This window comes from Mesoplodon bidens (assembly GCF_964165515.1).
Source record: "Mesoplodon bidens genome assembly, chromosome: 7".
In the NCBI taxonomy this organism is placed as follows: Eukaryota; Metazoa; Chordata; class Mammalia; order Artiodactyla; family Ziphiidae; genus Mesoplodon; species Mesoplodon bidens.
This window is the reverse complement of record NC_138164.1, coordinates 52,191,390-52,205,089: the sequence shown is the minus strand read 5'-3', so window position 1 is coordinate 52,205,089 and position 13,700 is coordinate 52,191,390. Positions and strand designations below refer to the sequence as shown.

The 13,700-nt window shown below is 50.7% G+C and overlaps 1 protein-coding gene across 4 annotated transcripts in view; it reads left to right on the top strand.

The window, feature by feature from the left end:
- MICAL2 (microtubule associated monooxygenase, calponin and LIM domain containing 2) overlaps positions 1 to 13,700 on the top strand; it is a 227,673-nt gene that overhangs the window by 139,304 nt on the left and 74,669 nt on the right. For all 4 annotated transcript variants that reach the window (XM_081239973.1, XM_081239972.1, XM_081239970.1 and 1 more), the window contains 3 exons: positions 65 to 251; positions 1,551 to 1,639; positions 3,304 to 3,406. In XM_081239973.1, the coding sequence (XP_081096099.1) occupies positions 65 to 251; positions 1,551 to 1,639; positions 3,304 to 3,406 (379 nt within the window). The remainder of the gene's footprint in view (positions 1 to 64; positions 252 to 1,550; positions 1,640 to 3,303; positions 3,407 to 13,700) is intronic.

Sequence of the window (13,700 nt, the reverse complement as noted above, 5' to 3'; positions counted from 1 at the left end):
AGTTGAAGATGCGGTGTACGCCCTAACACACTGCTCTTCTCTCCCGATGCCCTGTGTCCCCCAGGAGTCCATACGGAAGGCGTTTCCCCTGAACCTGGGTGGCAGCGACACCTGTTATTTCTGCAAGAAGCGCGTGTACGTGATGGAGCGGCTGAGCGCGGAGGGCCACTTCTTTCACCGGGAGTGTTTCCGCTGCAGCGTCTGTGCCACCACCTTGCGCCTGGCCGCCTATGCCTTCGACAGCGACGAAGGTAAACCCCCAGGGGCTGGGGCAGCACTCGTCTCTGGCCTGGGCTTCAGTCCCTTTGGAGGCTCTGGGCCAGCCAGCACTTTCCAGGGAGTTTTGGTGTCATCAGGAAAGCTCTTCAGGGAGCAGGGATCCCCTGCTAAAGAGAGAGGCCGCCTGTGGTGAGCAGGGGTCCTGAGGGAAGGGGAGCTGTCAGCACCAGGGGTGCATCAGCGTGGGGGGCACCTACCAGGCGGCGAGTGCCTTACGGATGTTTTCTTACTCAGTCTCACCACCTTCAGTTGCCCCTGTGTGGCTGAGAAAATCAAACCTGATAACCTATGTCACATGCTCAACACCACACCTGACATGTAATAGGGGTTCAGTAAATGATGGCATATTCTTGTTACTATGTATAAAGTATGCATTGTAAAAACGACAGTAACCGTGACATGCCCTCTGATAAGTGGCCTACCGGAGTCATCACTGAAAGAATTGCACTCATTGGAATGAGTGATTATTTTCTAATTTCCAGCACTTGATGTTTGCACGGTCATAAAATGACAGTGCTTGTGATTCCATACCCTCAAACTAACTGCCTGGGTTCAAATCCAGACTATGCCACTTCTAGCCATATAACCTTGGGCCTGTTACCTAACCTCTTGGTCCCTCAGTTTCCTTATTTATAAAATGAGGATGATACTGCTTAGCTCATAAGGTCGTTATGAGGGTTGCTGGGTTAATTCCCAGGAAGGATTTAGGATAGTGTCTGTTGTATTGAGTCCTACACAAGATTTTTCTGCTGTTATCATTATTCCCATCACCATTCTCACGGTTGTAACAGTGAGCAGAGAAGGCTTTTCTGGAAGGCATCCAGTAGTCCCGGGCAGTGGCCAGTGGCCCAGTGTGTGCCTCACTGGGTTTTCGTCTCCAACACTGCCACAGCCTGTTCTGCTCCTTTCCCACCCCCAGGGGTCCCAGAAGCAAGAGGAACTAGAAACAGGGCTGCTATTCTGGGCCGTCCATTTTGCGGCCTGGCAACTTGCCTGGGGAAGGGACTTGGGCTGGGGGATTATCTGAGGGTTGCAGCCCCATCCCGGGAGCCCCGCCTGTTGCTGCAGCCTGCCCCCTGTCTGTGCCATTTCCTTAAGGCAGGTGATGGAAACCATTTCCCAAGTTTGCGCCTTCCTGGTCTTGTTTTCAGTAGCGGCGTTTTCTGACCTAGATGGTGGCAGGCACTTGGCTCGTGTCCTGCTGTGTGGTTCTGGTTTACAGGAGAAAAACCTGTGTGTGTGTGTGTGTGTGTGTCTCTCTCTCTTTACAGGCAAGTTTTTCTGCAAGCCTCATTTCATTCACTGTAAAACCAACAGTCAGCAACGGAAGAGACGGGCAGAGTTGAAGCAACAAAGAGAAGTACGTTTTGTCTTGAAAGTGGTGGTGAAACAGGGAAGGCCCCTGACAGGAGAAGGTTTTTAAGGGTTCCTGCAAGTTAAGCCAATGTGTCTGGCTTTGGAGGGATTGAAACTCAGGTGAAGAGGGCTCTACTCCCTGGCATGGAGGGTCCCTCCACCTCAGTCTGTTCAGCTTGCCTCTGGGCTATGACCTATCCCAGGGGAATGACTGCTACTTCTCATGAGAAACCGAGAAGAGCTTTCCCATGTGCCAAGGATGCCGCTATATGCTTAGCCATGCAAAAGCCATGTAGCCCCCTGTGCCTGGGGCCCCCATGACCACGGGGGCACTGTTAGCAGGGATGCCTGATATGGAGCCAACGCTCTGTGGTTTCCAAGTCCTTTCCCTAGGCTCTTGGATGTCAGCAAAGTGACTGGCCCGCTGAATTTGTGGATGGCTTATGATAGGGCCCCCTCGTACCTTCTCTATGGCTTGATTAATCACCCACCTCCAGCAAGACCCACAACTTCAGCTTTTTCTGATTATACAAGTAATATAGGCTCAGTATAGAAAAATGGGTAAATATAATAAACAAAAGTATATAAAGAAGGAAAGTGAAATCACCCATCCTCACTCTATCCTGAGAAAATCATAATTAACATTTTGGAACATTTCCTTGCAGACTTTTTCCTGTATGAATACAGCTGATCCTTGAACAATGTGGAGGTCATGGGCTCTGACTCTCCACAGGGTCGAAAATCCACATATAACTGATAGTCAGCCCTCCGTATTGGCGGTTCCTCCACGTCCGTAGATTCAACCAACCGTGGATCGGGTGGAACTGTAGTATTTACTACTGAAAAAAATCTGCATTTAGGTGGACCCATGCAGTTCAAACCTGCATTGTTCAAGGGTCAACTGCATGTTCTAACCCAGTGGGAATCCCATGTCTACAGTTTCATGGTTGTCTTTTTTCACTAACACTATATTAAGAACAGTTTCCCATGACGTTAAAAATGCTTTTGGAGCCTAATTTTTGATGCCTGTAAAAGATGGTTAATAATTTATTTGCGTCCTATATTGTTGGACATTTATGTTGTTTACTATTTTTAAGTTATAAATATTTTTATGGTGAATGTCTTTGTACCCACATCTTTCTCCATATTTCAAATAGTTTACTTAGGATCAGTCATGAGAAATGGGATTGCTGAGTCAAAGAGCGTGTATGTTTTTTTTTTTTGTTTTTTTTTTTTTTTTTGTGGTATGCGGGCCTCTCACTGTTGTGGCCTCTCCCGTTGCGGAGCGCAGGCCCAGCGGCCACGGCTCACGAACCCAGCCGCTCCGCGGCATGTGGGATCTTCCCGGACCGGGGCACGAACCCGTGTCCCCTGCATCGGCAGGCGGACTCTCAACCACTGCGCCACCAGGGAAGCCCACGTGTATGTTTTGAAGGCTCCAAACACAACTGACCCCTGTGATCAGTTCGCCGCCCCCCAGGAAAGTCATGCCCATGTTCAGCCTGCCCTTCAGCAGTGCGTGGGGGCTGAGATTTGGGGGAGGGGGGCTGGTTGCAAATTGCAGGGTCTGCCACGTTCTCTATTTACTGGCTCTCTTCCTCTGCTTCTTTGGAGGCATCGTCTCTAAGCATCATGGACTAAGTGCCCTCACCTTGATGTCTTTCTCAGGAGGAGGGGATGTGGAAAGAGCAAGAAGCCTCTAGGCGAGACCCTCCTGCGGAAAGTTCTTGCGCTGCCGCCGCCATCGGCACACCGGAAGGCAGCCCCCCAGGTATCCCCAATTCCTTCTTTAGGAAGGTGCTAAGCTGGCCCCTCAGGCTGCCGTGGGGCCTGCTTCACCTTCCCCGGAGGCTGCTTAACTGGATTCAGGGACTCCTGCGGGCCGCCAGTCTGCATATCAGGGACAATGCTTACAACTACTGCTACACGTACGAGCTCCTGAGCCTCGGGCTGCCCCTGCTCTGGGTGTTCTCCGAGGTCCTGGCTTCCATGTACCGGGAGACCGAGGAGTCCCTCGAGGGCATCCGCGACTGGCTGCTCAGATGCTTCCTGGCCAAGCTGCACTGAAGCCCAGCCTCAAAGTGCCGTAACATTTCCTGTGTAGATGGCAGCATGTGCAGCCAGCTCAGGCGCTGGCCAGGGAGCCCCACGCCCTTTAACCAGTTAGTTCACAGCCAAAGAGTTTCCCGTCGGCCATCTGCATCTGGCCTGGTCGCGGTGAACATCTGCTCCCGGTGCCCAGGCCGGCACGACACGAAGGATATTTTTTTATACCTTTGTACTTTTATACCAAAGTGAGCCATATTTCTAGGTTTACATTTCAATTTTTAACTTTTAATAAGCCAAGAGAAAGCATCTTTTTCTATGAGTGTCAGTTTTTCTAGACACGGGTTTGACGTTTATAACTGGTATTACGAACCCTTTCCACGTTGTGGTCAGTTGTAATAGCTGCTGCCTGCAACATGAATGATTTGGGCTTCTATGTAAACCAAAACCAGTGCCTTTTGATTTACGTGCCTGGATACCACTTTTCAACAATGGACAGTTGTTTGCAACATGAAAGCATAATACTTTAGAAGAAAAAAATAGAAAGGACAGAAGAGAATTAAACCTACAGAAGCACGTGGCAGTGTGTAGTCGCCTGTTATCTGTCCTCCCAGAGGGCGGGGGACTGTTTTGCTCACTCGTTTTGATGTAAAATAGTAGCGTAAAGGTTCCTCGCTCAATACCAGATCACAGCCAAATGATGTAGAACCACAGGGTTTCAAGCAGATTGCTACAAATATACATTTCCCTTCCCACTAATGAGCACGGCAGCGAAAGCCCATTGGCCCCTGACCATGTGGAGCTCCATCAAACTGATGCAGTGTTAAAGAGGAGTTATGTCAGCTGGTGGCATTTTAAGCCCTCCTTATGAGGTCCCCAGCCCAGGCTGCAGTCTGAGCCAAGGCCACTCAGGGTCCACAACCATGAGGCTGAGGGAAGAAACTGCCCTTTCACATAACATCCTTTGAGACCGAGGGCATTTGTTAGCACCTCAGGGTATTATTTCTGGGAAGTGTGGCCTGCCCCTTGAGCATGGCTTGCAGACGTCCTGGCTTCTTAGCCGCTCGCTGCCATGCATATTTGGTCAAACAGTCAGAAACCATTTATTTTCACGCTGTCCTAGCAAAGGAATGCGTCTGACCTCCAGGGGGAAGCTCCCCTGTGTCTTGACTGTCAGGGGAGGCTGGGAGTGGACACTATTACTGACTCATGCAAAAGAAATACACCCTATTAAGGGCAAAACAGGCCTTGGGCCCACCTGCATTCTTCTCTCTGGGCATCTGGAAGAGGCCTCAGCTCTCCCGACTCCACTTGCCTGGACATGCATGGCTGCTGAGTCTGGCTGAACAGTGGAGACGGCTGATAGAGAAAGGCCTTCTGCAGTGTGTGTTCAGTGTATCTAGAGTGGCTGGGCCAGAGACGGCTCTCTGCGTGTTATACTAGAAAGATCCTCTAGGTTAAATAAGGATGGAGCCCGGTAGGTTAGGAGTCAGAGCTCTTGAGGCCTTTGAGATGCCAAGTTCTCTAGGGTGGGAAGAAGTGGGGAGGCATTTCTATAAACACTTCCCTAAGTCCTTGGGCCAATCAGGGACATGGCTGCGGCCAAGTTCGTGGGAACTGGCACCTCTGTCCTTGTTGGAACTGTTCTCGTCCTATGACTTGCGTTGTGTTTTTCCAAATTTCTGCTGGTATTTTAATGTTCTGCATGGTGGGAGGAGCCCTTGATTCATTTTATGTTTGATTCTGAAAGTCACGACATAAACACATGCACAGCTGTGTCATTGTTATTCCCGTCAGCTCAGGGCAGGGTGAGATGCTTTGTGGGATGCTCCGTGAAGCCAGAGTTAGGATCTCTGAGAATGTCACTTTTGGCCATAAGGAGACTGGTTTGAATTACTCTGGCGAGACAGGGCGTGCCTGTCAGAAGCCTGAGATGTTTGTATGTTCTGAGACTTTGAACCTTCCTGGTGGGGCAGCTCCAAAACACAAAGGTGGGTCCTGGGGGCGGATGTCTCTAAGGCTCCACAACATATTCAAGAATGAACGTGGGGCTCGAGAGTAAAATTGGGGCAGAGAGGATGTGGAGGGCTGTGGAGGACAGAGGAGCGTCGGCCCATTGCACGGATTCACTCTTGCAGATGAGTGGCTGCTCACTGCCAGAAAGGTTCGTCTGTCCTAAGCAAGCCGTAACTTGTTTGGGGAAGTGTCTCTTTTTTTAATGGTGGCCTCGTTTTCAATTCCCGTGCCTTCTCGTGTTGCCTTGTGCCCCGCAACTAAATTCTCCTTTCTGTCTCTCTCTTTCCAACCTTACACTGTGGCCGTCAGTTCATTTCAGCCTTCCGGTGCTACACCCACTTCTTGGCTGACACAATTCTGCTCTGAGGTGACTGGTTTTCTTGCCAATTTTCAGAGAGTGGTACTAACCCCTGACCCGCTTTCCGTACCCCATGCCCCCGCCGTGGCCTTGGTTGTGCTAACTGCGAGTGTCTTGCATACTAATGGGCTCATTCAGTGACGTGGTTGGTGAACAGCATGGGGTGGTGTTTCAGCTGGAAAGCCGTTTCTGATTCCATCACCCTGAGCCAGCTGCCCGGTCCACCCCAAGTGCCTGCCCCGCCTCCCCTCTGCGCCCTGCGGCCTGCGTGCATGCTTTTCTGGTTGCGCTTACAAAGCCCCTCACCTTCCTGGGAGGGTTAACCCTGAATGTGAGACAGTACCATAGAGAGGGCGCTTCACCTTTGAAAAGAACTCTTTCACCTCTCAGCCTCTGGAAAAGCACATGCATACCAGCATCTTCTTCAGTTGGTTCTAGTATAAAGGCTATCCTCTTTTCAGAAGGATTTAAAAAAAAAAAAATACTCCCAGGCTTCATCACAAGCTTGACCCAGACTCTGTATTTTGAACACACAATCACAATTTTCCTAGCAAATCCTTTCTCCACTGCAGCCTATACTTTACCTCCAAGGGCTTTGCTGTGGCTCTTCTGATCGCTCTGGGCTCATAAAGCCCTGGATGATACAGAAGCTTCAACTAGAGCAGTCATTGTCACAGACCAGGGATGCCTTTGAGAGATGACTCACCTCGGCCCCCCGGGTCTAGAGCAGCGCATTTCAATGCCCCCATGACTCTTTAGCTGGAGCAGCAGGACACTCAGAGTGCTTTTAAAGAGAAACACCACGCCAGGTACAGTGGGGCTGCTGAAGGCCAGGCCTCGCAGTCTCGGGCTGCAGGTGGTGTGCGTCCTGCATGTGGCCCAGAGCCATGCTGACCCTCGCCTGTCTGCACAGCCCCGCATGCTGCATGGCTCCCTCGTTGGTGCAGATCCTAGCCAGGACCAAGTCACCGTTCTTGTCTTATCTTCTCTTGCAGAGTCTCCCCCCTTTTTAGAATGTCAACCAAAGAGTGCCCTCCTCCCTCCAGCTTCCTCCCTAGCTAGCCTCCCCACCTCATCACCCACGCATGTTTGTGACCTTTGGTAGTCATTACAGTGCCACATGGAACCCTGTATTTTGCACACGGCGGACAATGTTTAGCTTTATTTATGGTATCTGATGCTGTAAATGAAAATAAATATGGTTCTTTATAAAGCTCATTGTTTCCTCTCTTCTTTGCCATGGAAGCTGCTCAAACCTCAAACACAGGGGTTGGTTGAAGGGGTCAGCCTTCCCTAAACTGGGGGGCCTTCACTTGTGGTGACATGGGACTCTCTGGGGCTGTGCTGGGTACTCTGAGAGGAAATATTACCCCGGGATAATATTTGGAAAATATCACCCATGCTCCGGGGCCAGGCTTTGGGGGCTGTTCCTTGAAAACTCATGGTGCTCTTCTGCTGTAGGTGCTGGGCATAGCTGGCTGAAGGTCAGAGTCACCTCTGCTGTCAGGAACAGGCTGTATTAACAGCTGCTTGCACCCATTTCCCACACACATCCAAGCAGTGGACCCGCAGGAGAGCTTTACTTGGGAACCTTGCTGTCACTTAGGTTCCCATGTGATAGAAGTTGGTCTTGAAAGTTTTGTGCTGGTCTAGCTGAGTGACGGGTGAAAGGTAAGGAGGAAGGACTGGACATTGGTTTCAGGATGGCAGTGAATGTGGCAGGTGTGCCCATCCAGATGCAGAGCCATTTGTGATGCTAAGAGACCCGCCTTGCCCCCAAAGACTCAGGTCACTCAGTGTCTTAGGCTGCAAGGCTCTGCCCACAGGGCCAGTCTGAGGACAGCACCGTGGCAGGCTCTGGCCCAATTCCACTTGTCTTTAAGGGAAGGAGTTGAAGTTTCATTCAACTAGTCTGGACAGTGTCAAAGAAATCTGGTCCTCAACCTCCCTAGGGTGGGATACGTCCCTTTGCCATGCTGGTTGTGGCTGGGCTTCTGATGCTGGCATGAAAACTCATCTGTGAACTTCATGAGGGCCCTTGTATCTCTAAAGGGGCACTTCTGAGGCCCTGGGCCTCTGAGCCCAGTTGCTGGTGCCTGGAACTGCCTCCAGAGCTGCCTGTGGTCATGACCAAGTGTCTGTACTCCTACCCAGGTGAGATACTCTTTCCCTTCCCTAAAAGGAAGGGTGTTAGGGACTGAAGTCAGGAGCTGGGTTAGACAAGTGACGCATTCCTTTCTTCATTCATCTATTCAAGTGTTTGTTGAATACCTACCATGCCCTAGGCATATTCTAGGTCCTAGAGATGCAGCAGTGAACCACACAAAATTCCTGCCCCTTCCTGCATCTTGGACTGCATGTATCTCAGTGTTGTACTAGACTTGATTTGTTTTGTTTAGTTGTGCATGAACTTATTTGTTTACTCGTTCATGCACACATTTGTTTACTCACCTAATATGTACTGAACATCTACTGTATGTTGGGAATATAGCAGGGAATGAAACAGACAAAAATCCTCATTCTCATGGAGCTTATAGTTTGGTTTTGATTTTTGATCTGAAGTTGGGTTAAAACATTTTCCGAAGTGTGACAATGGAACACTAGCTTCAAGAGGTGCTTTGTGAAAAAAGGGTTCCATGGTCACAGAGTCTGAGAAGCGTTTTATACTAATCATGCCAGTCCTCCCAAATCTTGGCGATCCACAAGATTCATTAGCATATTGAAGTCTGAGGAGTCCTCCAGTGAAGAAGCCTAATTAACTTTGCTCAAGTGGGCTTTCCCGTACCTCTTTGAAGTGAGTTTTTTGTTTGTTTGGGGGGAGTTTTTGTTTGGCATATTACGTTCTACATAAGTGTTTGGTAGAATATTCTTTATCCAAAAACACTGGATGGAAGAATTAAAATAAAAAATGTAAATAATAGAATTAGGTATTATATAGAATTAAGTACTGGTGAAATAATGGAGTGGTAATTTTCTAAACTTTAAAACCTCTGATGGAAAAAAATTACAGAGGAAAATGGCACAAATCTGACTTACAAACATTTAAAAAACTTAACATATAAAAATAAAAACGAAAATATTCAACGGGCAGTCAGTCTGGGGAAAAATCTGAATGTGATGTGATGAGAGAGATGTTCATTGCTGTGGCATTTAGAAAGTTCCTGCAAAACGATGGTCTCAGGTGCCTTGCATGTGGTATTTGTTGATTAAAGACCCCATAATAAATGGGCAAAGGTTATGCATGGACAGTTCACACTCAAGCAAATTTTAAAAGAAAACACTTAAACAACAAGCATTTCCAAAAATGTTCTAACTTGGCTTTCAAAGGAATGTAAATTAATTATGCTGCGCCCACTGAATAAGTAAAGGAATAGTGAAGTAGATCGTAAGAAAAAATACGAACTTAATCACTAGTATTAAGTGTAAAGTTAAATGGGGACCATCTTTTCTGGAAAGCAATATGGCAACAAGTATTATGACCCATAGAAGGGATTCTGACCTCTTGGCCCAGTAATCACACCCCAGGAACTGATCCTAAAGAAATAATCCAGCCAAAGAAAGAAAATCCCTGCAACCTGAATATTGAGTAGAGTAAGGGGGTCAAGCAAAGCGGGTGGGGGTCAGCTGTTCTCCTGTATTTCTGAGAACTCATTCACTTTCAGAGCTTTTTCTTTCATCCCTTAAATAAGTAAAAGAAGCGACTGCCACTTTCACTGCCCCAAGGCCACTGTTTCCACGGGGCCAAAGACTTTCTGTACGGTTCCTCATTAGCTTTTCACCTCCTGGTGGCACCCTTGAGTTGGCACTGACATTAAAGTTCACTGATGCTAGAGGTGACCTAGAGCAGCATCTTCAACTGTTGAGGAGCCCAGGCCAGGAATCGGGTGCTGCTCTCAGGAGACGCTTGGCGCAGGGGAAGGCCCTGGACTTGGCCGAAGACCGGCTTTGGCTCCAGGACTTCATATTGACTCAGAGGCACCGGGCGAGTCCCTTCTGTGAACGGGGCTAACCGTGCCTCTGGCAGAGGGTTTGGGGAAGGCAGAGTCAGTGAGCTGAGTGTGCCCAGCAAGAGCTCTTGCTGAGTTCTGGGGAGCACCTTCCTGGTTTCGTGCAGCGGCGAGTGCCCTGAGGGAGGCATTCTAGGTCAGCTGGGGCTCAGTGTCTGACGGGACATCTTCTGGTTGGGGACTGAACGGGTCTCGATTCACATGGAGTGGCAGCATCTATTGTTTTCTAGTTTTCTGGTCCCCCAGCTCTATTGAAGGTGACGGGTTATCTCCCTTTAGACACTCTGGCCTCAGCTTGAGCCCCTTGTCTCCTGCCACCTGCTAGCAGCACTTCAGTTTTGCTGTAGTGAGTGCCTGCGTCTCAGCACAGGGGGCCTCCTCGAGCTCTGGCTCGGGCTGCCTGCTCACCATCTCCACTTAGCTGTCTCCTGAGGGGCTCCAACTTAGACGTCCACCCCCAACTCCTGATCTTCCCCGGAGACAGACACTGCCCTCGGCCTTTGCAGTCTCTGGACACGGCAGTTCCATTCTTCCTGTTGCTCAGCTCAGAGCCTTGGCTGGAGTCACTCTTGGCTCTTCTTTGCTTGGCCCCATGTCCAGTCCATCTGTGAATTCTAAGTACAGCCAGAGTCTGTCCGCATCCCACCACCTCCATTGCTACCGCCTGGCCCCAACCACTGTCATCTCTTCCTGTGTTACTCCAGTGACCTCCTCTAAGCTCTCCTTCTAGAGAGTTCTCCTTACTCCATTCAACCTGTTTTCAGCACAACAGCTAGAGGCATCTTGTGAGAACTTCAGTCTGATCTCTCCTCTGCTCCAAACTCCAGCAGCTCCCCAGCTCACTTAGCGTGAAAGCCAAAGGCGTACAGTGGGGGCACCTGGTAAGTGCAGCCGGGCAGGACAGCCATGCCCCAGCATGGCAGGCGGGCCTGAGGCCCAGGGCTACCTATCAATTTACTCATCGCCTGAAGACCCCCTAGAAACTGGCATTCCCAGTAGTACACTCTCAGAAGCCCCGGGATGGCAACTGTGCTGTCTTTAGGCACCTGTGCTTTTATCTTTTAAAGGGACATGCACTGCAAAGGACCTTGGTACTGGATAGACACATGTCCCTCCTAGAGCAATTAGGTGGAGGGAATACCTGACACAGACCCCTTCCTAGGTCCCTCCTCCATCCTGCTGAGGGCTTGTCAGTGTCCCCTCACTCATCACAGTCCACCTTGAAAGAGGGCAAGGAGACTGCACTATGCTTAGTAGCCTGGACATCTGCCTATTTGCTCTCAGATACACTCCCTGCCCTTCCCCTGCTCTGCTCTGTATTAGAGAGGTGTAACCCTTGCAAAAGACATTTCCCAAGCTCCCTTGCGAGCTGGTTTCCTACTAAGTTTGACCATTAGGACGCGCGAGTGGGAGAGTGCAGGGTGGAATCGAGGGAGAAGCCAGGGTATTCCTCCCGTCCCTCTGCATACTGGGAAGTGCTGTGTCTTTTTTGTGGTACCCGCCTCCTACTGCATGGCCCTGGCCTCTGGACTCATAACACCAACTCCTTCCGGTGTCCCCCTAGCCAGTGGCTTCCTGCCATTACTCATCTCTGGGTTGCCTCACGTTCCCCATTTGGCTTTTCAGCTCATCCAATACCATCGTTATTAGTTTCCTATATTAACTTTACTCTGTTGAACTCCCTGGCTTGGGTTGTATTTTCCTGACTGATAAACTTAGTTCCATTGCTCTTGTTAAACTTTTTTCTTCCAAGGGAACTGTGGGCAAGACAGCAGAGGGAGCTTTTCTAAGCCCAGAGGCAAAAGTGGCTCTGGCAGTTAGGAGACAAGTGAGATAACACCTCTGAGCTTCGGTTTCCTAATCTGTAAAATGGGCTTAATAACTGTATATAGGAGAACATGTGGTTTTGTTGTCTCCCTGGGTTCTGGGGGAGAGTGGAAGGGTCTCCAGACTTGGGGAGAAAACAGGAACAAGTTCACCAGCAGAAATGGGGCAAGGGTCCTCACTCTGACACTGCAGCAGTGGCCTGGCTGTGAAAGAGCCTTGGGACTTGGCTGCTGGGGGTGGTGTACGAGGACAGACGTTTCCCCAGACACTGCCTGGCTCTGGCTGTGGAGTCTCATCTTTCACCAGGGAGCAGGCATCTGGCCAGAGCAACGGGAGGGGACTGAGATGCTCAGCTCTAAGCAGACCTCCTTCCCTCCAGGAGGCCAGGGCAGCTGCCCTGGGAGGGGCTGGATCATTCTCACCCCCGCCGCCATGCACCTCCTCCCCAGGCAGCCCCCAGCCCCACTGAATTCTCCGTACGAGCACAGATGACTTCAGGCAAAGTCTAGGACAAAGAGCAGCTGGGCCTGGGCGAGGAGGCACAGGTGAGCACACCCGGGGCCCTTACCTGTGGCTGCCCACAGACACACTGCTCTGTGTCCAGGTCTGGCCGATCCAGCTCACTCTCGGGGTGGCCCTGGCCGAGTTACTGTCTGACTCCACGTTCTCCCAGTCACACAATGAAGACGATCATACTGTCCTTTCAGGATGGTGGAGGGGGATGTTAGAGAAGATGAGTGCAAACTGCTAAAGAGACACGTGGGCCCTGGATGATGAGTTGGGGCTGCTTGTGTTATTGCCTTCAGATTACTTCCATTACTAGTACCAGTATCACTAGAACTACCACTACGGGTCTGTGCATGTGGCCAGGGATCCTCAGGGGAAGGCAGTGTCTGGAGGTAGAAGTTTGAGTGCAGAAATTTCCTCCTGGGGGGCAGCAGTGGACCTGAGACCCAGCAGTACACCGTGCCCTGGGCCCTGGTGGGGCAGAGGAGGGGAGGAACATGTCCTCCTTGGGGGCTTTTTGCCTGGGCGAGGTGGTGACCGGAGGAAGCACCAGCTTCTTTTCCACAAAGTCTACACCTCCAGGTGCCCCTCGCCCCTCCACTGATATCCAGGCTCCACTGTCAGAGGCGCTGGCCCTGACCCTGCTGCACTGAGGGATCATCATTCAGCCACATCCCCACCCCTCCAGAAGCCCAGGGAGCCAGCTGAGCCCTTACCCTGATCCATCCCTCAGCCCTGCTGGCAAAGTCAAAACTCTCTCGGAGAGAGGGGGAAGGAGGAAAGCAGACCTGGGGTGTTCCTTGCAGGTTTGGGCTGGTCCCTGAGGTACAGGGGCTGTGGGTCTGGTGCCATGGGTCTGTGACCAGCTGCAGGTAAGGGCCCTGGGCGTGCTCACCTGTGCCTCCCCCAGGCCCGGCTGCTCTTTGTCCTAGACTTTGCCTGAAGTTATCTGTGCTCTTTTTTTTTTTTTTAATTTATTTTATTTTATTTTTGGCTGCATTGGGTCTTCGTTGCTGCGTGGGCTTTCTCTAGTTGCAGCGAGCGGGGGCTATTCTTCGTTGCTGTGCGCAGGCTTCTCACTGCCGTGGCTTCTCTTGTTGTGGAGCACGGGCTCTAGGCGCGCGGGCTTCAGTAATTATGGCACATGGGCTTGGTAGTTGTGGCTCGCGGGCTCTAGAGAGCAGGCTCGGTAGTTGTGGCACACGGGCTTAGTTGCTCCGCGGCATGTGGGATCTTCCCGGACCAGGGCTCGAACCCGTGTCCCCTGCATTGGCAGGCGGATTCTTAACCACATAGACACCAGG